Genomic DNA, 13,352 nt, shown 5'->3' on the forward strand with positions numbered 1-13,352 from the left:
GAGATTCTCGCTCTCTCTCTCTTCCTCTCTTTCCCCCTCCCCTGTTTGCACTCTCTTCCTCTCTCAAAATAAACTAAACTTAAAAAAATGTTATTAGTAAAATACGTATTGGCTTGCTAATTTTGTTTCTGCTTGATTGGTAAATTGCCAGATCTTTTATAGTTGGATGTGCCATAAATATATATTTATAACTAGCTGTATGTCTCTCTTTTTTAAAGCTTGTTTTATTTTTTATTTTTTTTAATTTACATCCAAATTAGCATATAGTGCAACAGTGATTTCAGGAGTAGATTCCTTAGTGCCCCTCCCCCATTTAGCCCATCCCCCCCGACACCCCCTCCAGTAACCCTCAGTTTGTTCTCCATATTTATGAGTCTCTTCTGTTTTGTCCCCCTCCCTGTTTTTATATTATTTTTTTCCCTTCCCTTATGTTCATCTGTTTTGTCTCTTAAAGTCCTCCTATGAGTGAAGTCCTAGGATTTTTGTCTTTCTCTGACTAATTTCACTTAGCCTCATAGCCTCCAGTTCCATCCACGTAGCTGCAAACGGCAAGATTTCATTCTTTTTGATTGCCGAGTAATACTCCAGTGTGTGTGTGTGTGTGTGTGTGTGTGTGTGTGTGTGTGTGTATCACATCTTCTTTATCCACTCATCCATCGATGGACATTTGGGCTCTTCCCGTCCTTTGGCTGTTGTCGACAGCGCTGCTGTAAACGTGGGGGTGCGTGTGTCCCTTCGAAACAGCCCACCTGTATCCCGTGGAGAAATGCCTAGCAGTGCAATTGCTGGGTCGTGGGGTAGTTCTAGTTTTAGTTTTTTGAGGAACCTCGATCCTGTTTTCCAAACTGGCTGCACCAGTTTGCATTCCCATGTCTCTGTCTCTTTAAGTGACATTATTGTACAGATAAATTACCATCACTGGGGGCACAGAGGACTTTTTTTTTTTCCTTTCAGGAGAGCCACAGAAGGGTTTTAAGTCATGTGGTCAGATCGGCATTTTGAACAGAAATGTATGGGATGTGCAGGGTGGCCTTTCTATGGGCTGCTCAGAGCCTAACCAGGTCAGCGTAGGATCATCCAGAAAAGGATAGATTCGAGACATGTTTAGGAGGGAAAACTGGTAAACTGGTAGGATCTGATGACTGAAAGGGTGTAGGAGGTGAGGGGAAAGGCAGGACAGCCTGACCCCCGAGCTCCTCCCTGGGTGTAAGTGGATATTTTGTGGTGCTGTTAACTAAAGCAAGAAACAGAAAGGCAAGGGGCGTGAGAGGCAGCCCTGGATATTGGGACAGAGAGCTCCACTTGGGACATGACACATTCGAGGTGCCTGTGGGACATCCAGGCAGTGGGCAGGCGGACCGATGAGCCTGGAGCTCGGGTCAGAGGTATGGCTGGCTGTGCAGACGTGGGCATGGTCAGCATTTAGGTGGCAGCCAAGGCGGGGAGACGGGACAGAACTGAAACCACCCAGGAATCAAGGGCAGGTTTAGCAGGACTGTGGCGGGGTCCGTGGAGAGCCCTGGAGGTGGGCGTGTATAGGGGACCCCAGAATGGAGTTTGAAAAGGAACATCTTACTGGGGCGCCTGGGTGGCTCAGTTGGTTAAGCGTCCGACTTCGGCTCAGGTCACGATCTCGCGGTCCGCGAGTTCGAGCCCCGCATCAGGCTCTGTGCCGACGGCTCAGAGCCTGGATCCTGCTTCGGATTCTGTGTCTCCTTCTCTCTCTGTCCCTCCCCTGCTCCTGCTCTGTTTCTCTGTCTCTTAAAAATAAACATTAAAAACAATTTTTTTAAAAGAAAAGGAACATCTTAGGGATGGGAGGGAGACCTGGGGAGGGGTCGATCTTGGCAACTAATGGAATAAAAGTCGTCAAGGGTGGTGGATGCAGGGAGAGGCTGAACAAGATAAGGACCAAAGTGTGATCACTGGTTGCAATGGAATATGGAAGTCACGGAAAAAACACAGCCCCACCCCTTTCTGGACACAGCCGTGGACTCCTCAGCTGCGTGCTTCTCAGGCGTGGCCCCGTCCCTGAGTAGATTTGCCAAAAGGGACGGTACTGCCTGGCCGTGAAGGTGGCGGGGAGGTGGGGGGAGCCGCGTCGCTGGGGAGACTGGGGGAAAGAGTCCGCGGGAAGGGAAGGGAAGGGAGGGTCTGGCAGGAAGGACGGAGGACGACTGGGTGGGATGGGAGAGAGGGAGGATTTAGGGAGCCACTGCCGCAGGCCTGGGAACTCCCGGAGAGGTGAGGTGGGCCGGGGTCCCTGCAGGCGCAGGGGTCTCTCCATCAGCCCTCAGCAGGGGAGTAGGGGTGAATGGGACGGGATGGACCGCACAGGCCTTGATACGCCGGCTTTGCTGTTCTGGTGACTCAGCACGCCCGATGCCTGGGGACCTGGGATGGCTGGGCTGCTACCCACCCCCGCCCCCCACCCCCTGCCGGCTTCCTTTCGAGGTTCCCGGCGGTGGGCTGTTTGGGGCTCACCTGCTGGGAGGCAAAACCTCTGGCCCAACCGCAGGACCCAGGGGCCGAGGCCAGAAGCACAGGGCCCTGAAAGAAAAACAAAGAGTACCCAGTTGCTATTGTGTTAACATTTCAAATGGAAACGACAGCTCTCGGCCCCCACAAAGGGAGGGCTTCTTTTTATATTTTAATTTTTTATTTAATTTTTTATTGTTTTAATTTTTTAATGTTTATTCATTTTTGAGCCAGAAAGAGAGAGCCCGAGTGAGAGAGCACAATTGGGGGAGGGGCAGAGAGAGAGGGAGCAGCTCCAAGCTCTGAGCCGGCAGCACAGAGCCGCACGCGGGGCTCGAACTCACGAACTGGGAGATGGTGACCTGAGCCGAAGTCAGACCCTTAACCGACTGAGCCACCCAGGCATCCCTTAGAAGATTTTATTTTATTTGAGTTTTTTTTTTTTTAATTTTTAATGTTTCATTCATTTTTGAGACGGAGAGGGAGAGAGCATGAGCGGGGGAGGAGCAGAACACAGCCGAGCTGTCCCCACAGAGCCTGACTCGGGGCTCAAACTCAGGAATGGCGAGATCATGACCTAGGCCGAAGTAGGACACTTAACCGACTGAGCCACACCAAGCGCCCCCCAAAAGATTTTATTCTTAAGTCATCTCCACACCCAGTGTGGGGCTCACACAACCCGGAGATCAAGAGTCCAACGCTCCACCGACAGAGCCAGCCGGGCGCCCCTAAAGCGTCTTTTAGATATTGTATTCGTACAGATTAAAAACAGCAAGACAGCGGTCAAATGTTCGATTGCCCTCACCGTTGACTGAAGACTGACCGAAGACGAGATGGAACAGACTTCTCTCACTGAGACGGGTGGGCCCCGTCGGGGCGAGCTCGTCCTTTGCAGTTGAGTTGACACTCTCTGGCCTGGGTGGGGGGGGGGGGGGCTACGGGCCGTGGAGCCCGCTGCCAAGTGCACCCCGGCTCGGCCCTGAGCTGGCTGGCCCGTCTACACCTGATGTTCTCATCCGGGAAGCGTGATGACCATCCCCCCGCCCCCCGCCAGCTGCCGTAGGCCTCGCGCCAGACACGGCACGGTTCCTAGCGAGTGGTGCGGAGACGTGGCTTTCAAAACTATTACAACCCTTCCTGAGGACGGTTGGGCAATGTGCATCTAAAGCCATTCAAACGTCATGGTTTTTGAGTCAGTAATTTCATTCCTGAGGAGGTATCTCGAGGAATTAAGTCAAAAAAGAAAAAAAACAAGGCAACTTGGGACAAAGGTTTTGAAACCATTGTATTTACAAAGCAAAGAAAGAGGAACAACCTAGAAGGCCACGGAAAGGCTAATGCTTAAATACACGCTGTGGCCGCGTGACCCAACGGTCGGCCGTGGCGAGCGGGCCAACGTGGGCTTCGAGTGCCTGGTGAGCTGTTTATGAAGTAACATGCAGAAAAGCGATCACGGACTTGGGATGTGTTTTGATGACTTTACAAGCCGTTGGCACATGTTGCCTGACTGTGTGCGGGGATTAGAAACGCCTCCTGGGGCGCCCGGGTGGCTCAGCGGGTTAAGCCGCCAGCCCTTGATCTTGGCTCAGGTCGCGAGCTCACCGTTTGTGGGTTCGAGCCCCCGCATTGGGCTGTGCGCTGGCATTGTGGCACCTGCTTGGGATTCTCTCTCTGCCCCTCCCCTGCTCGTTCCCTTCCTCGAAATAAGTAAATAACTAAAAAAAAAGTCATTAAAAAAAAAAGAGAAATGCTTTAAGATTTACTTTTAGGTATTTAAAAAAAATTTTTTTAACGTTCATTTATTTTTGAGACAGAGAGAGACAGAGCATGAACGGGGGAGGGTCAGAGAGAGAGGGAGGCACAGAATCCAAAACAGGCTCCAGGCTCCGAGCTGTCAGCACAGAGCCCGACGCAGGGCTCGAACTCACCGACCGCGAGATCATGACCTGAGCCGAAGTCGGACGCTTAACCGACTGAGTGCCCCGGGCGCCCCACAAAGTTGATCTTTAAATTAGGTGTTGAACATTAGGAAGAAGCTTGCCCCTCAGGCACGCCACACTCGGAGCTCCCGCAGTGACTGCCAAGGCCCCGTCCCCTCCCCGGTTCACCCGAAGACCCTCCTCCTTTCTCGGCTCCCCCCTGGCGTCCGGGGCTCCGACCTCACAGAGGAAAGTATCTCAAGGGCGGTAACCCGAGCCCCAGGCAGCACGGTGCTTGGCGCGTAGCAGGTGTTTAAGAAGCGTTTGTTGAGTTACGTACGTACGTGTGCGTATGTGTGAGCGCGCACACGTGTGTGTGCACGTAACACCCGCGGTGCTTGAACGTTGACCCCCGCTCTTGGGCAGGGTCCTCAGTAGGGACGAAGAGGGGAGGGGAGGGAAGGACCTCACCGCCACTGACAACTCAGGGCAGCAAATGACTCGCTTTTGTTGTCGAATCCCACCGTGGCCATAGTAAAAATCACGCAGGAACGACGTAAAATTTCCTTCTCCGTAGGTAATACACTCTCGTTTCTAAGGGATTCGGGGGCGTCTTAAGCTCTCAGTCCACCTGATTGTGGTGAGGTGGGATGAACAGTCCCTGATACCTGGGGGACTTCGGTTTTACACGTGGCCCCTCCACACGTGTGACTCGGGGCAGGTGTCTTCCTCTCTCTGTGGGCCGTGATCGCAAAGGTCCCTTCCGGCTCCCGACAGTCAAGCCTTCGTGAAGCTCGGGTATGTGATTCCTCAGCCTGCCCGAACCCACGAGTGTCCCTGTTTTTGGTGCGACGGAGCGTCCAGGAGGAAGGATGGTTGGTGCACTGACTTTGCGCGTCTCGTCCTGGTTCCCGCTGCTGCTGGAGGAGGGCCGAGTATCCACTCTCTGCCCTTGCGGCCACAGGCGGCCAGGGAGCGTGAGGTCCAGGGTTGATGGCTGCACTCGACTGTCCCAAAGGAGCTGCTCACCTGCTGTCGGCTGTCACATGAGGCCTGTGGAGCCTTTGGGGGCTCCTCCGTGATCAGCCAAGGGGGTCTGAAGTGGGAGGGTTTCACAATGTGAAATTGCGAATCCCTAATCTGAGAAGACCCCAAGGTGCCCGTCACCTCACACCGAGTCCTCCCCCCACGCCGGGCGTCGGTGGAGGCCCTGGCCACCAGAGGGCGCTCTCGCACCATGGAACCCTCGTACTTCCTGTGCTGGCCCCGCGCAGGGCCCAGCTTTGCCAGAACATCTGGACTTACTGAAGCCACCCTCAACCAGGGACGGTTTCCTCCCCCTGGGGACAGTTCACTGCGTCTGCTGGGGGCGGGTGCCGCTGGAGGCCGGGGATGTCCTAAGCATCCTGGAACGCACAGGACAGCTCCCAGAAGGGAAGACGAGGCAGCCCCAAATGTCCGCACTGCCAAGGTTGAGAAAATGGTTATTGCAGAGCAGAGCAGGACACGCGCCCTGGGAGTTTATGTCCCTGGACCCGCTGTGGCCGTGTCCCGGGTTCACCCACCATGTGCCCTGCAGAGGGTACATGGGGTCCTCGGTACGGGACCCTGTCGAGGCGGGGCGTGGGGGGCGGGGGTTGGCCTCTCTGAACAGGGCCCAGGCCCCATGACAGTGCCAGCCGGTTCCTTGTGCCAGAGGAGACCTGGTTTGTCTCCCAAACCGGGCAGGGTGAGGGGCAGGCCCGGGGCTGGTGGTTCCTCCTTCCCGCTGGGCTGGGGATCGGCCTGCGCCTTGGGAGCAAGTGAGAAGCGGGTTTTCACGGACCCCCCGATAGCTCCTGGGAGGGAGACCCCCGGGCCTGTATCCAGGGTTCCCCGGGGTGAGGGCCCGGCCCCGCCCTGCTCTGGGCCTCTCCTCCCCCATTCGTTGGAGGCCACCAGGCATCTGCCGCAAGGAAGGACAGCGGGTGGCAGAAAGCAAAATGCGCACACCCCCAAGCCCAGGGCAGACACACACGCGCGCACACACACACACACACACACACACACGGGGACCCCTGTGCCTCCTCATATCCTAGACAGGAAGTGGAGACGAGTCCTAAACCTGTAATCGGTGGCCCAGAGACAGGAGAGCGATGCGGTTCACTCGTCTTGGCTCCTGGAACATTCTGCCCTGTTGGCTTTTCCTTCATTGAGCAAAAGCCCCTCCCTCACACGGCCCCCTCCCCTGGCTGCCCCATGCTTCCTCAGCTCCTCTGGTCATTCTGAGGGCTGGGGACAGACGAAGGGCCCCCTTCACCCGCTGCCCCCTCGGCTCTGCTCACGGGTCCACGGCAGGCCCCGCTCTGCTCGGGTTCTGTCCTTGAGGCTGGTCCCCACGCGGCACAGGTGGCTCCAGACCACGTCGTCTGCCAGCCTCTCTCTCTGGGGGATGATGGCAGCACCCTGTCCCCTGCCCCCCCTCCCGCGAGAGCCTGGGGTGACGTGTAGCCCCACAGCAGCTGAGGGCGGCGGGGACGCAGTGGGACGGTCAGCCGAGTGTGGTTGGCCAAGGGTGTTTTATTCGCGGGGAGAATTACAGAGCTGAGGAGGCCGGGTCCTCCCTGCCCCACTGCCTGGTGTCTTGGGGAAACGGTGGCTTGTAGGAAGTGCCCGCGCAGGACAGGAGCTCCCAGGGTCACAGAGACCAGAGGGCCGAGGACGAAGCGCAGGGAGGAGCAGGAGAGAGACGGGGGCCTCAGCCCGGATGAGGGGGCAGGGGCTCCCCAGATGCTCGCTTTCTCCGTCATGTGGGCAGGTGGGGCTGGGGGCGCTCAAGCGACAGAATCCGTACGCTCCTCTCCTTTGAGGACAGCTGAGGTTAAGGATGCCTCCTTAATCTGATTCATAATTTGGTGGGAGGGGAGGGGAGGGTCACCCTGCCTCAGTCCCCCCACCCCCCGGCAGGCCCCCCACCCCCTTTTGTCCAACTCCTCCCCTTCAAAGCCTCTTGCAATTGAAACCTGTTTCCAGGCCAGGGAAGGTGCAAAGCCAGAAAGGAAATACACGGGAGGAGGCATGGACTTTGGGGGACCCCCCGCTTCCCCTCTTCTCCCCAGTTAAGGAGGATCCAAGGGCCACACTGCCTCGAAGTTCTCCAGATGGGGGGACACGGGGCTTTCGTCCCCGACTTTGGGTCTGTGTATCTCTGAGGAGAAGCCCTCCCTGGGGTCCAGGCGTCCCTTTGCCCCCATCATGGGATAGGGCTTTACCTCCAGCCCCGGGGGCCTCAGGGGCAAAAGCCGGATCCTCTCGCCGGCCCCCTGTCCCAGCCCAGCCAACAGGGGGAGCCCCGGAAAGTGGTGGGTCGCTGGGGGGCAGCCGGGCCCCGGCAGCAGGGTGTCTGGCTTGGAGGTCCCCGGGATCAGCCGCTCTGGGGGGACAGGGGGCAGGAAGGGCCCTGAGAGGCGGGTCCAGTCGGAAGGGAGGGAAGGCAGGAGAGGAGGGGCCAAGGAGGCCAGACCCAGCAGCTCCTCTCGGGGGCTCCCCAGAAGGCAGCAAGGGCCAAGCTGGCAGGGGGCTGGGAGAGAGCCAAGGCCTGGGGAGAGAGAGAGACAGAGAGACAGAGAGAGAGAGGGAGGGAGGGTCAGGAGGGATCTCCCTTCTCCACCTACTTCCTATTTCCTTTTCCTCTTGCTGGAAACTTCCTTTCCCTGCTGTGCCCCATCCTGTTTCCTTTGCTTCGGGTCTATTCCCTGGGGGCGAGACAGGTCAGCCTGGGGGTCCCCCTTGTGGCTCCCGCCCCTCTCCTCCTGGGCCCTTGGCCCGATGAGCGTGGTTACCCCCAGAATGTCTGCACCCCCGGCTCTGTGCGCACCGGCACCGCGCCTGTATCGCCGTCCCCTGGACTCGCCTGGTGCCTCCTAAGAGCTCAGGACGAGCGTGTGGGGTGACTGGGTGAGGACACTGCTGCAACTCAGTGAGTCCTGTCCGCACTCTCTGTAGCGCAGGGCTCTGGCTCTAGCCTGTGGCCCCAAGCTTGTCCCTGAAATCCAGGCCCCGGTCTCCTCATCTGTACAGGCCCCTCTGCTGGCGAAGGTCAAGTGGGAGGCCAGCGCGTGGGGGGCCCGGCCTCGCCTTCTCGGCCGGCTGGGCCCTGGTCTGCTCCCCCAGGATCCTTCCCTCCGCCCCTCCTTCCAGATCCTCCGGCCCTGCGGACATCCTGCAACCCGGCGCCCAAAACCCCGGGCGGGGGCCGGGGCTCGGGGCGACTAGCGCAACCTCCCGGCACTGTCCTTATTTCCAAAAGCCCAACTCCGACCCCTCGAGTCCTCTCTTAGCAAGGCCACATCATCGAACTACAAGAGTAATGTCATCACATCGGTGGGGCTGTAGTGAATGAAAACCGGAAAGGCGAATTAGTTATTATTTAACACGCCCACCGTATTCAGAAGGAACGATGTTTCTGAAGTCGGACCCACGAAGGGAAACCAGTGAACAGGGTCCTGCATGAGGCAAAGGTGACCCCGAGCCGTCCCCCGGGGTCACTGCCCTTCTCCCTGGGTCTGGGGCTGCGTCCGCCCTCGGACATCAGATGGGGGCTGAGGAGCAGGTGAAGGAGATGGTCTGAGTGTCCGCCCCCCCCCCCCCCGCCCCCCAGCACCGGGCCTACAGCCTCTGCCTCCGGTTCGCAGGCCTGGCTACTTTTCCACCCAGAAGCATCCTCTCTTGGCACCAGTGCCCGGAGGGGAGGTGGGGTGAGGGGCCTGCACAGCCTTCAGATGACTTCAGCCAGGCAGCTCGTGTGTGTGTGTGTGTGTGTGTGTGTGTGTGTGTCCCCACAGAGGGCAGGGAGGTGCAGACGGCCCACTCCAAGCTGGGGCTCGCCGGGGACACGCTGTTTCCCCCTCGCGGTTCCCCAAAGAGAAAGCTCCGTGCGGGGCACTTCTGGAGCCAGGAGGGGGGTGGGGGTAGGAGCACAGGGGTGCCGTGCAGGCGCTGTCTCTCTCCAGGGGCCAGACCGGTGGCCGAGCGGGTCCCAGCAGGCCCTGGGCCACCCTCGCCCACAGCCTCGGCTGCACCCTGGGGCCCAGAGGTGCCTGGCTCTGGGGACAAGGCTAAGGCCCGGGGTCTCTCTCCCGTGAAGTCGCCCGGAGAGGAGGGGCAGGTCTGAGCTGTCTGTGTGAAGCCTCAGGCTGCTCAGGCGCGTCCGTGATCTTCCTCACGGACAGTCTGGTTTTGTCACTTCGCTGTTTACAGCCCTGGGAGAGCTGACCTCTGCCTACATTTCCACCGACTCCCCCTGGGATCGCCAGTGCTGCCACGCTGGCCTTTCCTAGTCCCTCTTTCCTGCCCCAGGGCCTTTGCACACACTGTTTGTCTCTGCTTGCCGTGCTCTTCTCCCTCCTCCTTGTGCAGAGCCTCCTTCTCCACCTGCCGCCCGTGCTTCGTTCTGGTCCCGTCATCCTCTGCCTAGATGGTCCTCCCAAGCCTGCCGGTACCCGCCACACGCCCCCTCCAACCCAGCTCCACCCCTCACTCTCTGACCACGGCCACTCACTGGGTCCCTCAGTGCAGCTACTCTTGCTGACAACTCCCTGCCTTGCACACACCATTCCCTCTGCCTGGGCACTTTCTGCACCTGCCTCACCGGGGGCAGGGGCCTCCTCCTCCGGGATGCCCGCTCATCTCTGCATTCCCGTAGCGCCTGGCGCTTCCCTGAGTCTCTCCACACCACTCGCTGACTGTCCCTCCTCTACTCCCTCCATTCTCTGAGCATCTTGAGGGCCGTCCAGCCCCTCTGAGCCCCCACACCTAGGGAATAGCTGGGGCTCAGTTTGTTGAATGAATGAATGACTTTATTGTCCCCGTCTCAAGCCTCTGGCCCATGGGCTCAGCCAGGAGGGTCCCACTTGCAATCCCCTGGGCCCTCCCCGGGCCCGAGCACTCACGGGGGGCACTGCTGCCGCTCCCCTTCTTATCCTCAGAGGCCTCTGGCGGCCCTCGGGGGGTCCGCTGCCCGGCCAGCTGCTCCACTGTGGCCCAACGGGCGAGCAGCGCGCTGTGCAGGAGCTGGGGAGGGAGAAGCAGGAGTGAGGGTGGCGTGGGCTGGCCGGCGGCCTGTGTTCCCCGGTTCATGCCCAGGCTCCTCCCTGAGACCCCGCCCCCTTCCCTGGGGTCCTCCCGCTGGAGGGGTCCTGCAGGAACCACCCTCGCCCCCAGGCGCAGGCTGCGCCCCCTGAAGGTGTTTCACGGTGATGCCCCCCCCCCCCCCCGCCGGGGCTCTGGGGGACCAGAAAGCAGTGGGAGAAGACCACTGGCCACTGCCGGGGCCCCCGAGGCAGAGAGGAGGGCTGGGGTCCTCCTGGGCGGAGGGGAGGGGGGGCCGCCTCCGTGCCTACCTCGCCGTGCGTGCCCATGGGCACCAGCGCTGGCCGAAACAGGGCAGGGGCCCCCAGCAGCAGGGGGCAAGGTGGTGCCCGCACCTCCCACAGAGGGTAGTTGACGACAATCAGCTTGCTGAAGTTGAACTTGTACGTGAACCTTTTGCCTTTGGTCTTGTGCAGGATCCTCTTGTTGTAGTAATACCTGCGGATTCCGAGGTTGAGAACGCACAGTTGGGCCGGCCACGCCCCTCCCCCGGCCGGCAAGCCTGGGGAGCCCCGGGGCACCCCACCAGCCTGGGGGGGGGGCGGGGCTGCCAGCACCCACAGCCCCGTCTTTGAGCCCTGACCTCTCTGGCCGCCTGGCCGCCCCTTCCCACCTGAGGGCCCGGCTCAGCTTGTCGTAATTCATCTGTGGTTTGCACTTCCTGCGGCCCCAGAGGCGGGCCACCTCGTCCGGGTCCTTGATGACAAACTCGCCGTACTCCCCCTGCTGCCAGGCGATGACGTGGCGGAACTCTTCCTTCTGCAGCAGCTCCAGGATGAAGTGCCACAGCTGGATCTGCCGGGAGCCTGGGGACGACTCGGCTTTGTAGGCCCAGTCCGGGAAGGCCAAGCCTGGGGGGAGGGGCGTGAGTGCCACAGCGCTGCGGGGGGAGGGGGGCAACTCCGCCCCCCGGGGCCGCCCCTCCGCGGCTGGGCCTCGAAGGGCGGGCGGCCTGGCAGAGGCTCACCTGAGATCCAGGAGCTGCCCGCCACAGGGACGCCCTGGGCCCCGCAGCCGCAGTGCATGGTCGCCTCTGGGGCCGCGAGGGCCGCGTCTGGGCCTGGGGGAGCCGGTCACTGCTTAGGAGGGAGGCGAAGAATGAGGGAAAGAAAAGAGGACAGAGAGGAGGGTGACAAGGACGAGGGGCCCTGAGGCAGGGGACCAGGTGGCAGGCACGGAAGGCAGGGCCCGGCCTCCTCTGGGGACGTCCTCCCCGGCCAGGGGCAGACCCGGGGCTGGGACCACTTATATGGATGCAGAGGAGGGCAGAGGGTCCTATATCCTGCCCCCGCTGGGGGATTTAGACAGGACGCGCTCTCCTCTTAGGGCTTTAATAGGATTGGAGCTTTCCCCAAGAGAAGACCAGAGAAAATGTAATTAATCGTGGGCTCCTCGTGAACCTCGAGCGGGGGCAGGCGGAAGATACGCGCACCCACACCTTTACGGAGCCGGACCCGCTGCAGGCGTCGGGCGAGCAGGGGGCGCGCGCTCCCTGCTCTGTCCCCAGCGAGCCTCTGGCCCAGCAGACGCCTGGCGCGACGCAGGTGCCTGGCGGTGGAGTCCGCGCGTGGGAATGAGGCTGTCGACGGGGTCTGTGTGCTTGTGTCTGTCTTCGCCTCCGAGTGGTGGCTCCCCGCCGTCAGGGGCCCCGGCTGTCTTGTTCACAGGCCAGCCCAGCACGGGCCCTGGGCTCCAGCTACTGTGTAAATATCCGTGGAGTTACTGAACCCCGGCCCCGGCCCCGGAAGGAGGGGTCTTGCTGGTTCCCAGCGTGGCCCAGATGGGGAGAGGACTCGGGGGTGAGCTCCCTGATGCGGGCCACGGGAGGAGAGCACCCGTCCCTGTCCCAGACCTTCCAGATGGAGCTGAGGCCGGGCCGAGGGCTGGCTTCCCGTCCCCGAGGGAAGATGACCCCAGAGGCGGAGCGCCCACAGGGCCTGGGGGAGATGCAGGGTGTGGGCCCCGCTCCAGGCTAGGCGTCACGTGTGAGGTCAGGACCCTGTGGCGAGGCTTACAGGACCTGGCTCCGGGCTTCGTCTTGGGGGGAGGGGGGAAGTCGGGATGGGGTGAGCCCTGCTGTCAGCCAGAACTTACTAGGCCGGCAGGTCTGGAGGGCATGTGAGGGCTTGCCTGGAGTGGCCTCCTCACTTTCCAGACGAGGCTCACAGAGGGAAAGCCACCCGACACACGGGCTCAGCGGCCACACCTCCACCCCTCGCACACGGCCCCCGCTCCTACGCCGTGTCGTCTTGAGACTTAGAACCCGCTGTCTATAGAAGTGCTTCTCAAACACCAAGGCGGAAGAATCCCGAGAATCTCTTCAGGACGCAGATTCTGATTCGGAGGCACTTGGCGGTACCCAAGACTCTGCATTTCTAACAAGCTCCTCGGTGATGCTGATGTTGCCGGCCTGCGGACCCTGCTTTGAGTAGCGAGAGCCCGCGGGGTACCCCGGAAGTTGCTGGGGGTCAGGACGTCAGACACCTCAGCTGCTGAGACCCTCCCTGCCCTCTCCACCCCTACCGCCGCCCCAGAGGTCATCTGGTCTCCTGCTTTTCCTTTCCCAGGGGACACGGCTCCAGGGGGTCAACCGACAAACCAATGGCCCCTTGGGGGCAGGTGCTCCTGGGGGTGCCCGGTCTGGCTGGAGCAGAGGGCACCTCCGGAAATGCCGGTGGATGGTGGTGAGGGGTGCACGCCGCTTGGGGTCTTCCCGGCCAGCCTTCCGCCTCTAAACTGACGGCTGACATTCTGGAACTTCGCCCTTTCCCGTCCTCCCCCGAAACAGAAGGCCCCCACCCGTCTCCCACCCTCCTCCCCCGCCTT

General features: G+C 60.5%; 1 protein-coding gene across 1 annotated transcript; it reads right to left on the minus strand.

The window, feature by feature from the left end:
• Window positions 1-7,391: 7,391 nt before the first annotated feature.
• Window positions 7,392-12,264, minus strand: LOC123585917 (ETS translocation variant 3-like protein). Its single transcript, XM_045454649.1, has 5 exons — window positions 11,494-12,264; window positions 11,140-11,377; window positions 10,778-10,964; window positions 10,328-10,448; window positions 7,392-7,974 (listed from the first exon to the last, which is right to left on the minus strand). The coding sequence occupies exons 1-5, from the start codon at window positions 11,549-11,551 to the stop codon at window positions 7,496-7,498; spliced, it is 1,083 nt and encodes a 360-aa protein (XP_045310605.1). The 5' UTR covers window positions 11,552-12,264; the 3' UTR covers window positions 7,392-7,495.
• Window positions 12,265-13,352: the final 1,088 nt, after the last annotated feature.

The sequence above is a fragment of the Leopardus geoffroyi genome, chromosome C3, assembly GCF_018350155.1.
Source record: "Leopardus geoffroyi isolate Oge1 chromosome C3, O.geoffroyi_Oge1_pat1.0, whole genome shotgun sequence".
Taxonomy (NCBI): Eukaryota; Metazoa; Chordata; class Mammalia; order Carnivora; family Felidae; genus Leopardus; species Leopardus geoffroyi.

What these genes read in the sequence shown, in the direction of transcription:
- LOC123585917 (XM_045454649.1), bottom strand. Translation starts at nt 11,551, where the DNA reads ATGCACTGCGGCTGCGGGGCCCAGGGCGTCCCTGTGGCGGGCAGCTCC. An exon ending in GGGCAGCTCCTGGATCTCAG is followed by an intron (nt 11,378 to 11,493) that starts GTGAGCCTCTGC and finishes CCCTCCCCCCAG; the next exon opens with GCTTGGCCTTCCCGGACTGG. An exon ending in CCATGGGCACGCACGGCGAG is followed by an intron (nt 10,449 to 10,777) that starts GTAGGCACGGAG and finishes CTCCCTCCCCAG; the next exon opens with CTCCTGCACAGCGCGCTGCT.